Source organism: Marmota marmota, unplaced genomic scaffold (genome assembly GCF_001458135.2).
Source record: "Marmota marmota marmota unplaced genomic scaffold, marMar, whole genome shotgun sequence".
NCBI lineage: Eukaryota > Metazoa > Chordata > Mammalia > Rodentia > Sciuridae > Marmota > Marmota marmota.
In genome coordinates, this window is record NW_026000142.1 from 1,803,111 (window position 1) to 1,818,316 (window position 15,206).

At 39.0% G+C, this 15,206-nt stretch overlaps 1 protein-coding gene across 5 annotated transcripts in view; it reads left to right on the forward strand.

Moving 5' to 3' along the window:
- Nucleotides 1-15,206, forward strand: part of Dync1i1 (dynein cytoplasmic 1 intermediate chain 1) — a 264,774-nt gene that overhangs the window by 160,239 nt on the left and 89,329 nt on the right. For all 5 annotated transcript variants that reach the window (XM_048785965.1, XM_048785968.1, XM_048785966.1 and 2 more), the window contains one exon: nt 3,682-3,807. In XM_048785965.1, the coding sequence (XP_048641922.1) occupies nt 3,682-3,807 (126 nt within the window). The remainder of the gene's footprint in view (nt 1-3,681; nt 3,808-15,206) is intronic.

Here is a 15,206-nt window from a genome sequence, read left to right on the forward strand (position 1 = left end):
TCACATAGCCTACAACCTGACGTCCCCTGAACATTTTCTTCTCCACACTAGTAGGATAAAGAAGGAAAAAAAAAAAAAAACACTTTACCCTTGGCAAGTTTAAGTAAACAGGGAAATTTATTGGAGAGTCACTGGAATATTTAGAGAATCTCTGGAAAGGATGAAGAACCACAACTCAGTAGGAATTTGGGCAGATCAAGGAACCTCACCTGTAGGATACTCTCATTAACCTGACTCACTAGCCCACAGGTTTTGCATTTCATCTCAGTTCAAAATTTGTTACATCCAGGTTTAGAGAAGGTGATTAGCTTAGCTTGGTCAAGCATCTACCCCGTAATTAATTAATTATCCCAGGGAAATTACTCCTATTATTGGGGTAATCCCAAAGGAGAATGCTGTGAAACAGGCAGACACCTGGGAAGAATCTCCAGGGCCAGTCTTTGTACTCTTGCCCACACTCTCCTCCCTCTTCTCTCCTAGTAACCTACCCAGCTGGCAAGGTTCAACTCAAGTCTCATTTCATCTCTGAAGCCCCTTCCAGCTTCTCTCCCAGCTACACCTCACACCTCCCCGCTGCCATGGTTACTCCCAGCTCCACCCACTGTGCTTCTACAGAAGCCCCATGACAGTGCCTCCCTCCTAGCGCATGCTCTGCTTTGATACTGGGGTTGTAGTTATGCGTACCTGTGCCTTACCTTCCTCTACTCAAGGGTGAGTTCCTACCAAGCAGAGCATGTTGTCCTTCGTGGATGTTCTTGTCCCACATTTTACCTGGCACAGTGATTTATGTATGAATAGATGGCACCTGCCACAGTGGACAAGAAGGGTGTGACATTTGAAGCCCACTGAACTTCAAGAGGGGTCCTCACTGATCACTTATTAGCAGTATGACTTGGAACAACTTTTACCCAGGGACCCTGGGCTCCTTTGTGGAAGTGAATAAACCATGTCTGCTTCAGAAGGATGTAAGAGGCAAGGGGGCTCACATATCACCCAGCTCGGTGTCTGGCACTTAAAACATGCTGGCTCCTTCCTTTCCAGGAAATGATAGATTTCATTTCTCTTTAAGAACAAACCAAGCTTGACAACATAGATGGTAATTTCGAGGTAAAATTCCCATAAATTAAAAATCAGATAATCCAGCCCTTTGAGTAATTAAGTGACCATAAATTTCATAATTGTTCAAAATCATAATTTTAAACAACATTTAAATGCAAATAATTGCTTAAGACTTTTTATCAGTGAACAAGAAGAAATGACTAGTCATGCTCAGACAGAGTAGGAAAAGACAGGTTAGAGGATACTTTGAAATTAAAAGCTTGCATGAAATAAGACTTAAGTCACTACCCCTAGGCCTTGTAATCCCAGTTACAGAAATTGTGCCAAAGGCACTCACTAGTATTTTACTAAAGCACTCCTGGTTTTCTAAAAGGAGTTTGAAGGTAAATAATGTAAATAGAAAAAAGAAAAGCTGCAAGTGGGTGCCAGCGATGAGACCCAGATGGAAAGCTGTAGGATATTACTTCAGACACATCTGGCTGCTCCCCGGCCCCCGTGGTAGTGGTGTCGGTGTTTATAGAGTTGCCTTTTTACATGTGACATAGTTAAACTTCAGATGGACAGTCTGGAGACTTCTGTGTTTATCTGGAGGTTAGTTTCGTAGAATGGGCTTTGAATCAAAGGCCTTGCTTAATCAGCTTTGATTCCTCTGCTAAGGAGCATTTTCTCATAAAGAGTGATTACTTCCCTTGGTGGCCACATCCATGGATCTTGCTGTGTGCCACCACCTCCTCTGTACCCAGCAAGTTGTAACTCTCTGCAGCTTTCTTAAGTCAAGACCACTGAAAGAAGAAATAAAGCCACATGGAAGACTTAGATTTGTTATCTTTGAAAGGGAAAAAAGCCAGTGTTTGAATGTGTAAGGGAAATCTTCTGTTTATATACACAGCAGAGTAAAAAGGAAGGAAAAATTAAATCATCTATGAGAAAAAGGTGACACGATCTGAAATTCTCCTGATGCTTTGTTTAAGGGGCTGCCTCATGAGAGCCTCAGGTAGGAATGGCATTTGCCTGAAATGTGTCATAATGATGAGATTCACCCTAAATTCATTTAGAGTCAGAGTTCATGCAGGGTGAGTAGGTGTTTCCAACACCCAGCATCCCTGCAGAGTTCTCCCTGTTATTGTACTGGTTGTGTTTCTCACATATAAGCCTTTAATTATTGGTATTGTTTGACAACAACAGGTCAAATATTTCTGCTGAGCACAGTTACTAAAATAAAAACTTAAAAATCACTCAACCGATTTTGGTGCAGGTTTATGATATGCTAGGAATTATTAGACTGTGGATTCAGATGTCAATAAGAATCAGTCCCTGCGCTCAAAGAACTTACAATCTAGTGAAAGACATGGTGGGGAGAAGATCATTATGCAGCAGGAGAAGTGCTTTAGAATCAAAATGGGAGTGGGGGCAAGTGGGAAAGAAGAGGGCAGATGGTTAGTTAGGATTGTCTGGAGGATTTGACACCTACATTGAGTCTTAAAGGATGAATTTTTGATGTAACCAGCACAGACGAGGACTTCCCATGAGAGTGAGATCAGACCTGTAGATATAGAAGCTAAACCTGTGTGCTTCAAAACCAGCCCGGTGAGGCTGGGTCATACAGTGGGGTGGTAAGGGAAGGTTGTAAGAGATAGAGCAGAGAAGCTAAGAAGTGCCAGATCGTGAAGGATCCCACATGACTTGGATTTTTGCCTTGAAAATGGTGATGAACCCTTAAGAGTATTCCAAGCTGAGGGTGACTTAGCCAAGTATATATTTTGTAAAGGCATCCTGCAAAGGGTGGAGTTTGTAGATGAGGGTAGGACCTGGCAAGCCTGGATACAGAGAACCATTCAGGAAGCTAATGCCTTCCCCATACCAGAAATTAATGTAGGAGGCTCTGACCTTAAGAATGTGAAGAAAACATGGATTAGAAAGGTATGGAGGGAACACACTTCAAGAGAGAGAAAGGAATGAAAATGAAAATAGCACATCTGGCACATCTGGCCCGGCTGGCCAGATCAGCGTTGCAAGAGCAGTTGGTTTTGTGTGGAAGTCAATGAGCTTGTTTTGCCATGTGTGGCATCTGACGTCTTTATGGACAGCCCTAAGCCAACTCTAGTAGGCAATCAAATATGAGGATCAGAGCTCAGAGAGATATCAGCCCTAGACATAGATTTGAAAACTCTCAGCATACTGTTTTTAAAGATATTGGAGTAGATGAGATAACCTGGGAAGAATGTATAGACAGAGGCAAAGAGCAGCTCCTTTAGAATATATGTAGCAAAAGGAGAACTTTTAGGGATTTTTAAATAGTAGTCAGGGATGAAAATTAGAAGAAAGAGATGCAGTAGAAGCCAACATAGGAGAAAGAAGGAGTAGCTCCAAGGGTCAGGCATAAGAGAGACCAAGCAGTGTTTGCCATTGGTAGTTATTGGTAACCATACAAGTACACGCAAGTAGTGGGTACAGAAACCAGATTGCAGTAGATTGAGGCAGTAGGCTGTTATTACATATGCCACAATTTAAAAATAAAGCACCATTTGAAGTATGTAACATAACATGCATATGTTGAAATGAGAAAGTGTCCCTTGTGTTGTCATCTTAGCCTAATGGTTCCTTGTGACCTCTTTCATTTAGTACCCTGAGCTGATGGTCGCTTCTTACAACAATAATGAAGATGCTCCCCATGAACCAGATGGAGTGGCCTTGGTTTGGAACATGAAGTTTAAGAAAACCACACCAGAATATGTCTTCCACTGTCAGGTAGGAGTCATCATAGTAAAAATAACCTACATCTCCAACTAGAACAAATATAGTTCATGCTGCATTGCATCTGTCTTATGTTGGGAGGAAGCACTGAGTTTAAAAATGGAATTGTTGACAATTTTGGAAAATTCCCCCACAGTAACCTAATGTTTTGGGAAAGTGGCAACCCTCCCCAAACAGTTAGGAAGCCTGGTTGGGGACTGTGTCATTTTCTTTCTATTTAAAACAGCCCCCATGAGGATGAGTTTATAAAGACCTCGCACTTATGAAGAAATTGTGGTGTACCACTTCCTTTGCTTCATAGCAACATATGCTTGCCCACCCACGTGGACATCCTCAGAGCACTACCATTTCAAGTTCCCTCCTTTCTCTGAAATGCAGTTCAGTGGATTTTGCCAATTTTAGGTCTACAGGCGCCATATTGTTTTGTAGATAATAATACTTGTGAAGCTGGGTTGGGGGAAGATTTACCACCAGTATTTCTCAAATTGTTGAGAAATGAAGATGCTATTTCTAGTTTGCAAGTGCAGATAATATCAAAGAGCTTTGGATATTTTACTCCTTGTGTCTATTGAGAAGTGTCTTCTATTTGACATACTATGAGCTGAAATTATGCTACACTTGCACACATTCAGCTTTGCTCTGTTGCCATGACTCTGCCAAAATAACATGCCTTCTCATTGACCAATGCACCAACCCCGTTATTAATGCTCCTATCCTGTTATTATGCACAGGGAAAAGGAAAGCAAACATGCCAGTTCAAAGTTCCAGTTCCTCAAATATTACAATTCAGAATTACTAAGTGACAGATGGCTCTGAATACATCCACATTCGAAAAGGGTTGGTAAACCTGTAGATTTAGGGAAGCTTTGTGCCATTTTATATCTAAGAGCTGAGTAACTTTTTGAACTAAAATATGTTTAGACTTTAGAACATTATCAGATATAATTTGGGGAACAGGAGCTGCTGGAATAAAAAGTCCCAGCTTCAATGTGATTGAGTAACCTCTAACGCTGGCCATGTTTTTCTAATTTACTATCTCAAAAACAACTTAACAAGAAGTCTAGGTCTGCATAGTAAATAACCTTTATTTTCTGAGCCTTTGAAATAAGAACACTTTTTTTCCTTTTTTTTTTAAGGTTATCAAGTTTGTCAGCTTCTTCTGTAAACATAGAAGCACAAAAATCCTAATTTTGCTCAGTTTTAAGAGTTTTGCTGAATTGCCAGAAAAATGCTATAAAGATTCTGAGATAAAGAGAAGCACATTTTTTAAAAACTGCCTTTTAAACTACTCAAAATAACAGAAAGCATATTTTTAATTAAAAAAAAATCCAAGAAGCACTCCATACTGTTTTAGTCAATATGTATAATATTTATTATAATTTTTAAAAATTTAACTGTATTAAATAATTGTCAGAAGACTCAAAATAAAATATAATATATTTAATATTTACACCATTACATAAATAAACAAGTCAATAAATTGGAGGATGAAAATACTGAGTAAAGAAGCAAATTCTAAAGGTAAATCAAAAGAATCAACTAGAATTTTTAAATTACTTGTTTTATCATATGACAGTAGTTGCTACTATCAAAGGAAGTGATCATCTTTTCCTTCTCCTAGTACCTTTGGGTTTATTCACTAAAGATTTCATCAACTGCATTAAATTTTAAATGGCCCAATGAATGTATTTTAGAACAAAATGCGCTTCTGGGTTTTTTTTTTTTTTTTAAGTAAAAAAAAAAAAAGCGGTGAGAGTACCTTGAATATTCACAAGATAAACACACCAAAGTTACCCAAAGATGCTGGGTGACATCTCTGTATCTCTCAAATTCCTATCTTTAATTCATCTGGTGACTAGTGGCAGATGGGGGCTCTAAACTCCACCTAATATTCCCACTGGGAAAACAGAAAAGTAAGAATGCTGATAAACTTTAAAGTTTTTAAACTTTAGGGTCCAAGTGACATGTGTAGAAGTTCGTGATGACAGACTTCAGGTATCAAAAGCTGTTCAATTGGTCTGGGGTTGTGGCTCAGTGGCAGAGCGCTTGTCTAGCAAATGTGAGGCACTGGGTTTGATTCTCAGCACCTCATATAAATAAATAAATAATAAAGGTCCATCAATAACTAAAAAAAAAAAAATTTTAAAGCTGGGTTTTTTTTTTCAATTTAGCCATGCACATTTATAGATATTTAAAATCATGATTGTGCTACTCAGATATAAACCATCAGTAGTTCATATAAGATGACATTGATATTCATGAAGGACATATTCATGAAAATTACAAAAATCCCAGTTACTAAATACTAGTACCAAACTAGTTTCTACCATTAAATTAATTGTCATAAAGTGATCTAAGAAACTGTAGGGGAAGAATGCAGGACAAACTCTCAGAGGGTAAACTGGAATGAACTCTGATCCCACTCAGGAAAGAAGGAAAGAGAAGAAGGGGGCAGATTGAAAGTAAAGTCAGTCCTCTATATCCAAGGGTTCTGTATCCATGGATCAACCAAATGTGGCTCAAATATATATATATATATATATACACACATATATATTTAATTGCATCTGTACTGAACGCGTAAAGACATTTTTCTTGTCATTATTCCCTAAACAAAAAAGTATTTCAATAATTTACACAGCATTAATGTTACTTTAGGTATTACACATAATGTAGAGATGATGTTAAGTATTCAGGATGACACAGGAAGATGTTCGTGTTATATGCAGATACCATACAATTTTTAAAAGGGACTTGAGCATCTGCACATTTTGATATGTGATGAAGAATTTCTGAAACCAATCCCTCCAAGGACAGATATATGAAGCCCTTCTGAGGTCCCCTGGTATATTAGTCATCAACCAATAGGAGATATAGATTAGATAGACATTAGCTTTTCTAAATATATCTTTCATAGGTACATGAAAGAGAGCAAGCAAGAGAAAATTGGCTGATGAGACTGTGAGAGTTGACAAGTCTAAACTGTAGGATAGACCAGCAGGCTGAAGATTCCACTAAGGGCTGATACTGTAGTCATGAATCTATATCTGGAGAGCAGGCTAGCAAAACAGGGTTTCTATGTTACAGGCAGAATTGTTTTTTTCTTTGGACATCCTTGGTCTTTGCTCTCAAGGACTTCAGCTCCCTTTACAGAGGGTAATCTGCTCAAAGTGTACAGATATAAATGTTAGTCACATCTGAAAAATACCTTCACACCAACATCTAGTCTGCTGTTTAATCAATAAGTTGAGTACCATAGCCTAGCCAAGTTGACACATGAAATTAACACCTTTATTTTTTCCCCAGATCCAGGAAACCAGTATCTTTCACAACTCCCAAGATCCTTCCAATTCCAGATAACTGTGGAGTGATTAACTTTAGAAGTGCAATTATTAGATACCAGGGAATGTGAGATTTCCTAAGCAATGAAAATGATACTAAAATGTATTAAGAATCTACTCTTGACATTCATTATCATAAATGTTCAGTGTCTCCAGGTGTACCTATGAACCACTTCAAAATCAGCTGAATTTTATTCCAGAGTTTGTGTCCTGCCTTATTCTATATTAGTAAGGGATGCAGCAAGGTGACACCATGCAGGTTCATGGCATGGTGTGGGAGTGGGGGCACTGAATAGAGAAGAATTGGAACAAACTGGGTTCTCCACCTTAGCTAATAATTGCAATGACTTGGGCAACTTTAAGAATGATGCCTAAGTTCTTCTGACAGAGATGCTGGTGTGTCTAACTTATTTACTTTGAAGTGTAGATGGGCAAACATGGGCATTGATAGCAAAGACTGTGTGACTTGTTCAAGCTTTATTTTGGGCTCCCTGCCATTTATAAGACATTGGTTGAATGTGGTCCTACACGGAGCCATCTTTACCATTTTCTGACCCTTAAGGAAAAATCAGAGAGCCCGTGGAATTAAAATATATATATCTGAGAAAGACAAAAATTCTTGCCCCTGACCTGTAGCTTTTCTCTTATATCCTTTCTGATTTTTGGTAAATCTTCATGTATTATAACTGGTATTTTCTGGACACTAACTCACTGAGATCAGGTCAGTTGAATGCATTTTCTCCTGGGTTATGTTAATAATTTCAAAATTTGACAGTCTGTTTAGTAGTCTGAGGATAAGGGAAACCTTATTATAAGTATGTTTTTATAATTTCAGAATAACTGCATTAGCTGCCCCTTTCTCAATGATCTCCACTGATTTCTTCATCTTTTCTCCAAGTGTATAATTGCTCACAAATCCAGTGGCTCAGAAGAGCATTGTTTCAGGCACTAGAAAGAAAATGCATAAGAAACACATCAACACAATCTTTTGTAAAGACTGATAGGCTTTTAACATAATCATAATAAGATTTCAGTCTGAAGATTCTTGTCTCTGTTATGAGTAATGAAGCCAAATACCTTCTCCTTTCGTGGGCAGTTTCATGTCTTTACTAAGCTGAATTTTTGGTGTGGGTTCTAGTCTTGCATTTTTTTTTCTATTTTCATTTCAATAAAAGCTGTCTATACTTGGAAAATATCTGTGGACTCTGCATAGAAATCAGCCACACAGCCCCATCACAGACTGGCAGTGCTCCTGCTGCCTTCTTTAGTGGCTTCACACACTGTCATTAGATTATGTGTCTGACCAGCCTGCATTGCTTACCCTGGTGTGGTCTTTCTCTTTTAAATGGAATGAATAGAATCAGAAATATATATCTTAGAATTAGCTGCACTGAAGTAAGTAGAAAAGCTATATTTAGAGGTTTAACATGGTCAGAGGTTTTTATTTTTACTTTTTTCCTGATTGGGTTTCTTTGTCCTTGGCCTCCTCTTTTCAAGGGTGATCTGACAGTGACCTGAAACTGACCATAACCTGAACACACTCACTGTTCCAGGGAGAAAACAGAAATGTGAAACGGGGCTATATCAACTAACCTCATTGGTGCCAGGGTTTCAAACCCTCAGTTGTACTTTTTCCTACGTGTGGCTTCGCTTCTCATTAAGACTCTATAAAGATTGCAGATGAGATTGCAACTCCTGGCCTCAACTGCCCAGCGTCTGGTTCTGCATGAGATTCCCACTAACCTCAAAGAGAGTTCTGCCTGCCTGCCAGGAGTGATGGTAAATGCAGGAGGATATGTGGGCTGGTGGTTAGGACAGGGACAGAAAGTCAGGACTTTCAGCTCTTTCCTGACTGACCATCCTACTGGGTGACCCATGGTGAGTTGTGAAGGCTCTGGTGTTAAACCTCCTGATCCCCTAAAAAGAAGTCTTCCCCCCTGTCTCTGGTAGAATTGCAAGGTTTGTTTTAATACATTGGATTTCTATTACCATCAATTTTTGTTGAACCCAGACTGTGGTTCATAATACAAATCTTTAATCTTTGTGGGGACACAAAAATGTATATTGATTTAATTTTATAAAGTAGATTATGACCAGAGAAGTGTTAGAATCTGACTTTAGGATTTTTAAATCTTATTTTTTAACACAAAAGGAAGGGTAACTTTCTTATAGCCTGGCTGATGAAAAGACATTTCTTAAGATTTTTCTCTTGGCTGTACTCAGAAGTGGTTGCTGGAAGTCAAAAAGACAGGAAGAAAAAATTGTTCTTTGACAACTAAGGCTTGGTATACATTGAGTTCCTGGAATTCACAATGAAAGCATATAATAGATACTTTGTAATTGGTAAATAAACTCCATGGTCAAGAACATGCAAACCAAAGTGAGACCCAGACAGTTTTCAATGTACCTTAAAATCGGAAAACAAGAGGAAACCTCAACCAGTATTGTAAGATTATGACACATACTTCAAGGTACAAAATCATGGAAAATTAAAGATTCCATAGGACATAACGATAAAATTAAGCTCTTACGTAAAAGATGTAAATTAGTACGGATCAGACCAGAGGAGCAGCTAGCAGCACAGCATTGCTATTTTGTGTCTTTAGGAAAGGGCCCATGGGAGTTCAAACCAATGTGCTAAAATGAAAGGCAGACATTTGGAAACACTTCTTTTATGCCAATTGAGTATGACTGGTCCAATGATCGAGGCTTGAGCTAGACGCTGATTCTTATTAAATCAAGCAGCAGGAACTTCATTTTCTGTTTTGGCCCAGGAAACTGGAAGCAGAAAAACTGCCTTGCCAGTTTTCATTCTTTATCTACCCTCTTCTGGGATCTTCTCCAACGAGTAACTCAAGAAGAAGCAGAATGAGTCACTGAGATACATCCAGGGAAATTCGAATTTTCAGCTGGATTATAGCAAAGAGATTGTATCCAAGGTGATTTCTCATCTGAGATCAACAATGAAGGTGCTTGTACACCTCTCTGATGTGGTTCTGAACCAGGGAGTTATCTGATGGGAGGGATGTCATGAGACAATACCTTTGAGCAAACTATTTTAAGTTGTTTTGGTTTGCTATGATGTACTACAAATGATCAAGCTGAAGTTTCCTACTATTATAAACACTATATAATACTCTTTAGTAGGATACTCCATTAAGGTGCCATATATTGTAGATATAGAACCCAGAATTGCAGACTGTGTTCAGCTTCCTAAATCTTTTTGCCCTGTCCTAACCCATCGGAACAGGGCCTTATCCAGTAGTGCTCCAAGGCACGGCCCTAGGAGTCACTGATGCTGTGCAGTAAGAGCCAGAGGGCAATATGAGCAAGCTCTTCTGGTCTGTCAAGTTGTTCTCCCCATCCCCCAGTCATCCACTGAGGTCAAAGAAACCTTGATCTCAGGAAAGTGGGTGTTCTAAGAGGTCTGGACTGAACATTTGGGGGAAGGAGGCCCTATCTACCTCTTAGAATCACTGTGAAGATTAAAGAGATAATATAGGTATGTAATTAGCTTGGGCTGCCATAACAAAATACCATAGATAGAATGGCTTATAAGCAGCAATTATTCCCACATCTGTGGAGGCTGGGATGTCCAAGGTCAAAGCTGACTCAGTTTCCTGTAGGGACTTCCTTTCTGGCTTGTAGATGATGCCTTCTAGCTGCGCCCTCACACATGAAGAGAGAGCATGTGCACAGGAGTTCTCTGATGTCTTTTCTTATAAGGACAATGATCCTGACCTATCTGGTCCCCGCCACCTTCATTACCTCCCCAAGCCCTGTTTCTAGATACTATCACATAAGTTGTTAGGGCTTTAGCATAGGAATTTGGAAGGAAAGGGACACAACTCATTCTATGGTAATAGGTGAACCTACCTAAAATATGGAAGTATTTCTTTTGTGTTTAGTTGTTGCACTGTCATTGTATAATAATCACGTGGGAAGAAGCCAAAACCTTGACTTAGAATGTCAAAACCATTCTAAATGTCAAGAATGTCATTCTCTTACCCACTCATTTATTCATTCATTCAACATATATGTACAGGGTACTATCATGGCCAAGCCTACCCAGCAATTATTGGCTGGAGTTGAGAAGTGGCTATTCCCTCACCATAAGAACATTTCAGTTTTCCCTAATCTCCACCAGGTTTAATGTTTTTCATCACCTGACAAATTCCCTTGACCATGTTCACATTAGTCAGATCCTCATGTATGCTCTTTATATATAAATGCCAAGTGAAGAGAAGGACTCAAACCATTCCAAAGTTCTCTCATCCCAATCACTTAACCATTTATTTTCTGCTTAAATTATGATCAAATATTTACCATGCCAGTAAGGAAAGCAGGGAAGCAGTTAAGTGCATAATGGTTAAGAACAGGCTATGGGACTACACTGCCTGGATTTATAACTCAGTTATACCACTTAGGAGCTGTGGCAATCAGCAACCCAAAGGGCATTAGAAGTCTAAAACAATATATATAAAGCTCTTAGTGTCAGGCACATAGTAAATACCAATGAATGTCAGATTTGATTATTACCTGATATGCAAGAATGAACTCCAGAATATGTATTTATCTATGTGTTCTGAACAAACAGCAGGAATGTGGGTCCATTTGTGCCAGGCATTGCATCTTTAGTGCTGAATGGGGGAGATTGTGACTGAAAAGTCTGGAGGGAGAGATCAGGTAGCTAGGCAGAAGGGGGTGCTGAGGAACCTGGGGAAAGGTCTCTTTCCAGCCAGTACAAAAGGAGCTCAGTGTTTGAATAACTGATAGGGTATACTGGTGTAAATGGCTTGACTACCATCCCTGCTGCTGTGCTTCTGCCACATGCTAGGCACCCGTGCATTGACTTTTTTGGCTTAACTGCTCACACTGATGGCCCCAGGCACAGGCTTTATAAAGGAACCCTCTAGTCCCTGTGTAGCTCCATGACTGTATTGAGTTCTGTGTGGACTAACAGGCCATTTGCTACGCTTCATGCACTCTGTGGACTCTGGAGTCAGAATGAGGAAACAGGGCCAACAAGTATATTCCACTTTCATCTAAGACCAGTTTGGCATCTCGTGAAGAGCTGTCCCTCCCAGACACGCTTATGGCCTGGGCTCTGCTCCCCTTAGCGGGGCTTGCATTCTGTGGAATACCAGATTGTGCTTTTTCTTTATCCTACATTTTTATATAGGCAGGAGCAGATATAAAAGAGTAGCAAGTGTTCTGAGAGGAAAGCTAAGTCTCAGAAGAGCAGTGCTCTCCCTCTGAGGTCTATGTAGGGGAGACCTCATTCTTGAGAAGCAATCAGGGAGAAGCAGGGGGTAGCTGTAGTGTTGACCCAGGCCATAGTAGTGCCTACCAGGAGCATGCTAAGGCCACTGCCACCTCCAAGAGGGATGCCTGTCATTGCTTTGATTTTTTATATTGCATGAACAGAATCACCTTGAAACTTCAGACCATCTATTTCTTTAAAAAAAAAAATTAGCCATCTGTGAACTAGAGCCAAATGGAGCTATTTGAACATGCTATGTTTTTAATTAATACAAAGACTCATATTTCCCCAGTCATATTGTTATTTCAGTTTATCTCAAACAATTTCAGCACAACTTAATTCTTGAAATTATTTGAGAGCATTTATTTATCAAAGAGAATTTCTGGAAACGGAACTGCCAATGTTACTTGGAGGAACTGTTTTCTAACCTTTGTCATAACAAATAGTCTATGCTTGGCAATTACTCATTTTTTAAAAGACATGTTTATTGTTAGCCAAAAAAAAAATTAAACAAGGTGTTGTTTTTCTCATAGGTGAACAATTTAACTTAGTTATTTTTAACTATAATCTCCTCAAGAATATATTGAGCTTATTGTATCTTACATGCTACAAATCATTGTTAACATAATAATTTTATAACTTCTACTTTTTAAATTCCCTAAAGCTGATGTTTTCTGCTCTTGACTTGTTTAAGAAGTATTCGCAGCACCCATGTATAATAAGGTATGTTATTTAGTAGTGCTGCTTTGCTTCTCTGATAACTTAGTCTAGTATTATATTGAGTAGTTGAAATTAAATCAAAGTATGCCTTATGTACAACAAAAGCCTCTAATTTTCTTTAAAATAAGTTTATTACAAATATATTGTCCCCTCAATAATGAAGAAAATAGGAGGAAAAATTGTCCACAAGTGCCCATATGCACACAAATGTACACACACTCACACACACACACACACACACGAAGCTAAAATCCTAGTCAAAAGCTCTATTTCATAAAAGAGAAGTATAGTGATGTTGATGGTTTGCCAAAACCTCAAGGAGTGACAAAATCCACAGAGTGTCCTGAAAGAGATGCCTTTGCAAAACCATGCTTCTCCAGATGGTTTAGATTAGAGATGTTGAAAAACACATGGCAACATTAGTTTGGTTTAGAATTCATAGTTAATTCAGTAGATAAAATAATGCAAATTTGAAACCCTATCCTATATATCAGAAAAATCATCAAATCTTATGATTGCTCTTAGGGGAGGTTGGTATGTGATGTGTTGATTTTTAAATGATCTAATTGTAATAATAAAATTAACCAAGAAGAGGTAAAGAAAGGATGCAACTGTAAGAGGGAAACTTTCTTCTCTGCAGAATCTTTATTCCTTTCAGCTGTCATATCCAATCAATTTGTATGGGATACGACACCCAATTGTCATTTCCTGAGATATACTATGTGAAGAGGTCATGTTACAGAGACAACATGAAAAAATGGAAAAAATAATTTCAGAGTATGATGCCAAGAGAAGCCAAAGTGTTCCTAAAGACCACAAAGTGTTGCCCAGATTCCCCTCACCTTGCTAATAATAGCAGAGAAGCAGCTTACCCACAAGATTGTCCCTGGGTTTATTCATCTTTTCCTCTTGTACACTTTATAAAAGAGAGTGCACTTGGTCTATGTTTTAGTAAATGCTTTTCCCTTATCTGTGACTGTTTATCTTGATGGGGGATCTGTGTGAATAGCAACACCACATAGTGTGTTCTCTGGCACAAGGATGTATAGCAATTGCCCCAAGGTCCCGAAGCCTTTATCACTAAAAGCCTGATTCTTACTTTCCTCTTCCTTTGTGCCTAATATCTACTGCATCCCACCCTCTGATCCTACAGCTGTGTAGCCTGCAAACAATACCTGGAAAAGAACTTCTGTATGGGAACAGTATTAATTTAATGATGTGCTACCTGCTGCAGAAAGAAAAGTGTTCCATTGATACCTTAGAATTGCCACTAGAAGAATGTCCACTGAAGGATTCCAACTCAGAAAAGCAACACAAGGAAAATATGGGACAAAAGATTCTACAAAAGTAGAATCCAAAATTTTCAAACAATCATGTCTGGCCCCTGAACGACTTGGCTGTCAAAGTGACACCATATTTAGTTCTCCCTGAAAGTAACACATTTTGAGCATTTTCCAAGCATTAAAAACTGGAATCATAGTTTTTAATGCCTGAAGGGAGCTCCACTGTAAGGGCTCTCTCTCATCCAGCAAGGAGGTCCACGGAACAGGGTAGAAGAGAGTGTGGCTGCGGAGTCACTAATTAAGACCTCGGAAGACCAAGCAGGAAGCAGGTCTGATTTTATTCCACAGTTACCATGTATACTCAGGCAGTAGCTAAGCACATCACAGGCAGCCACCAATGCAATTTCTGCTAACTGTCCTTGCAGCAACCAATCAAGGAGTGGGCCATGAAGCAAGTGCAGGGACGCAACACATGGCCTCACGCCCAGGACTGTGCCTACCGGGTATGCATCCATGCACTTGTCTCCACACTCCACCATCAAAGCAAAGGTGCTTCTTTGACAGCAAGGACATGCACATGCATGCAGAGAAAAATATGAGGGAGAGTTGGGAGATCCTGTGCACAGAATTTGTATGAATTGATGAGTATTTCTTTTAAAATTTGTTTTTAATTAAAACATAATTATACATATCTACAGGGTATGCTGGGATGTTTTGATACACCTATACATTATGCAATGATAAATCAGGGTAATCAGCCTATCTCTTACCTTGTACATTTATCAT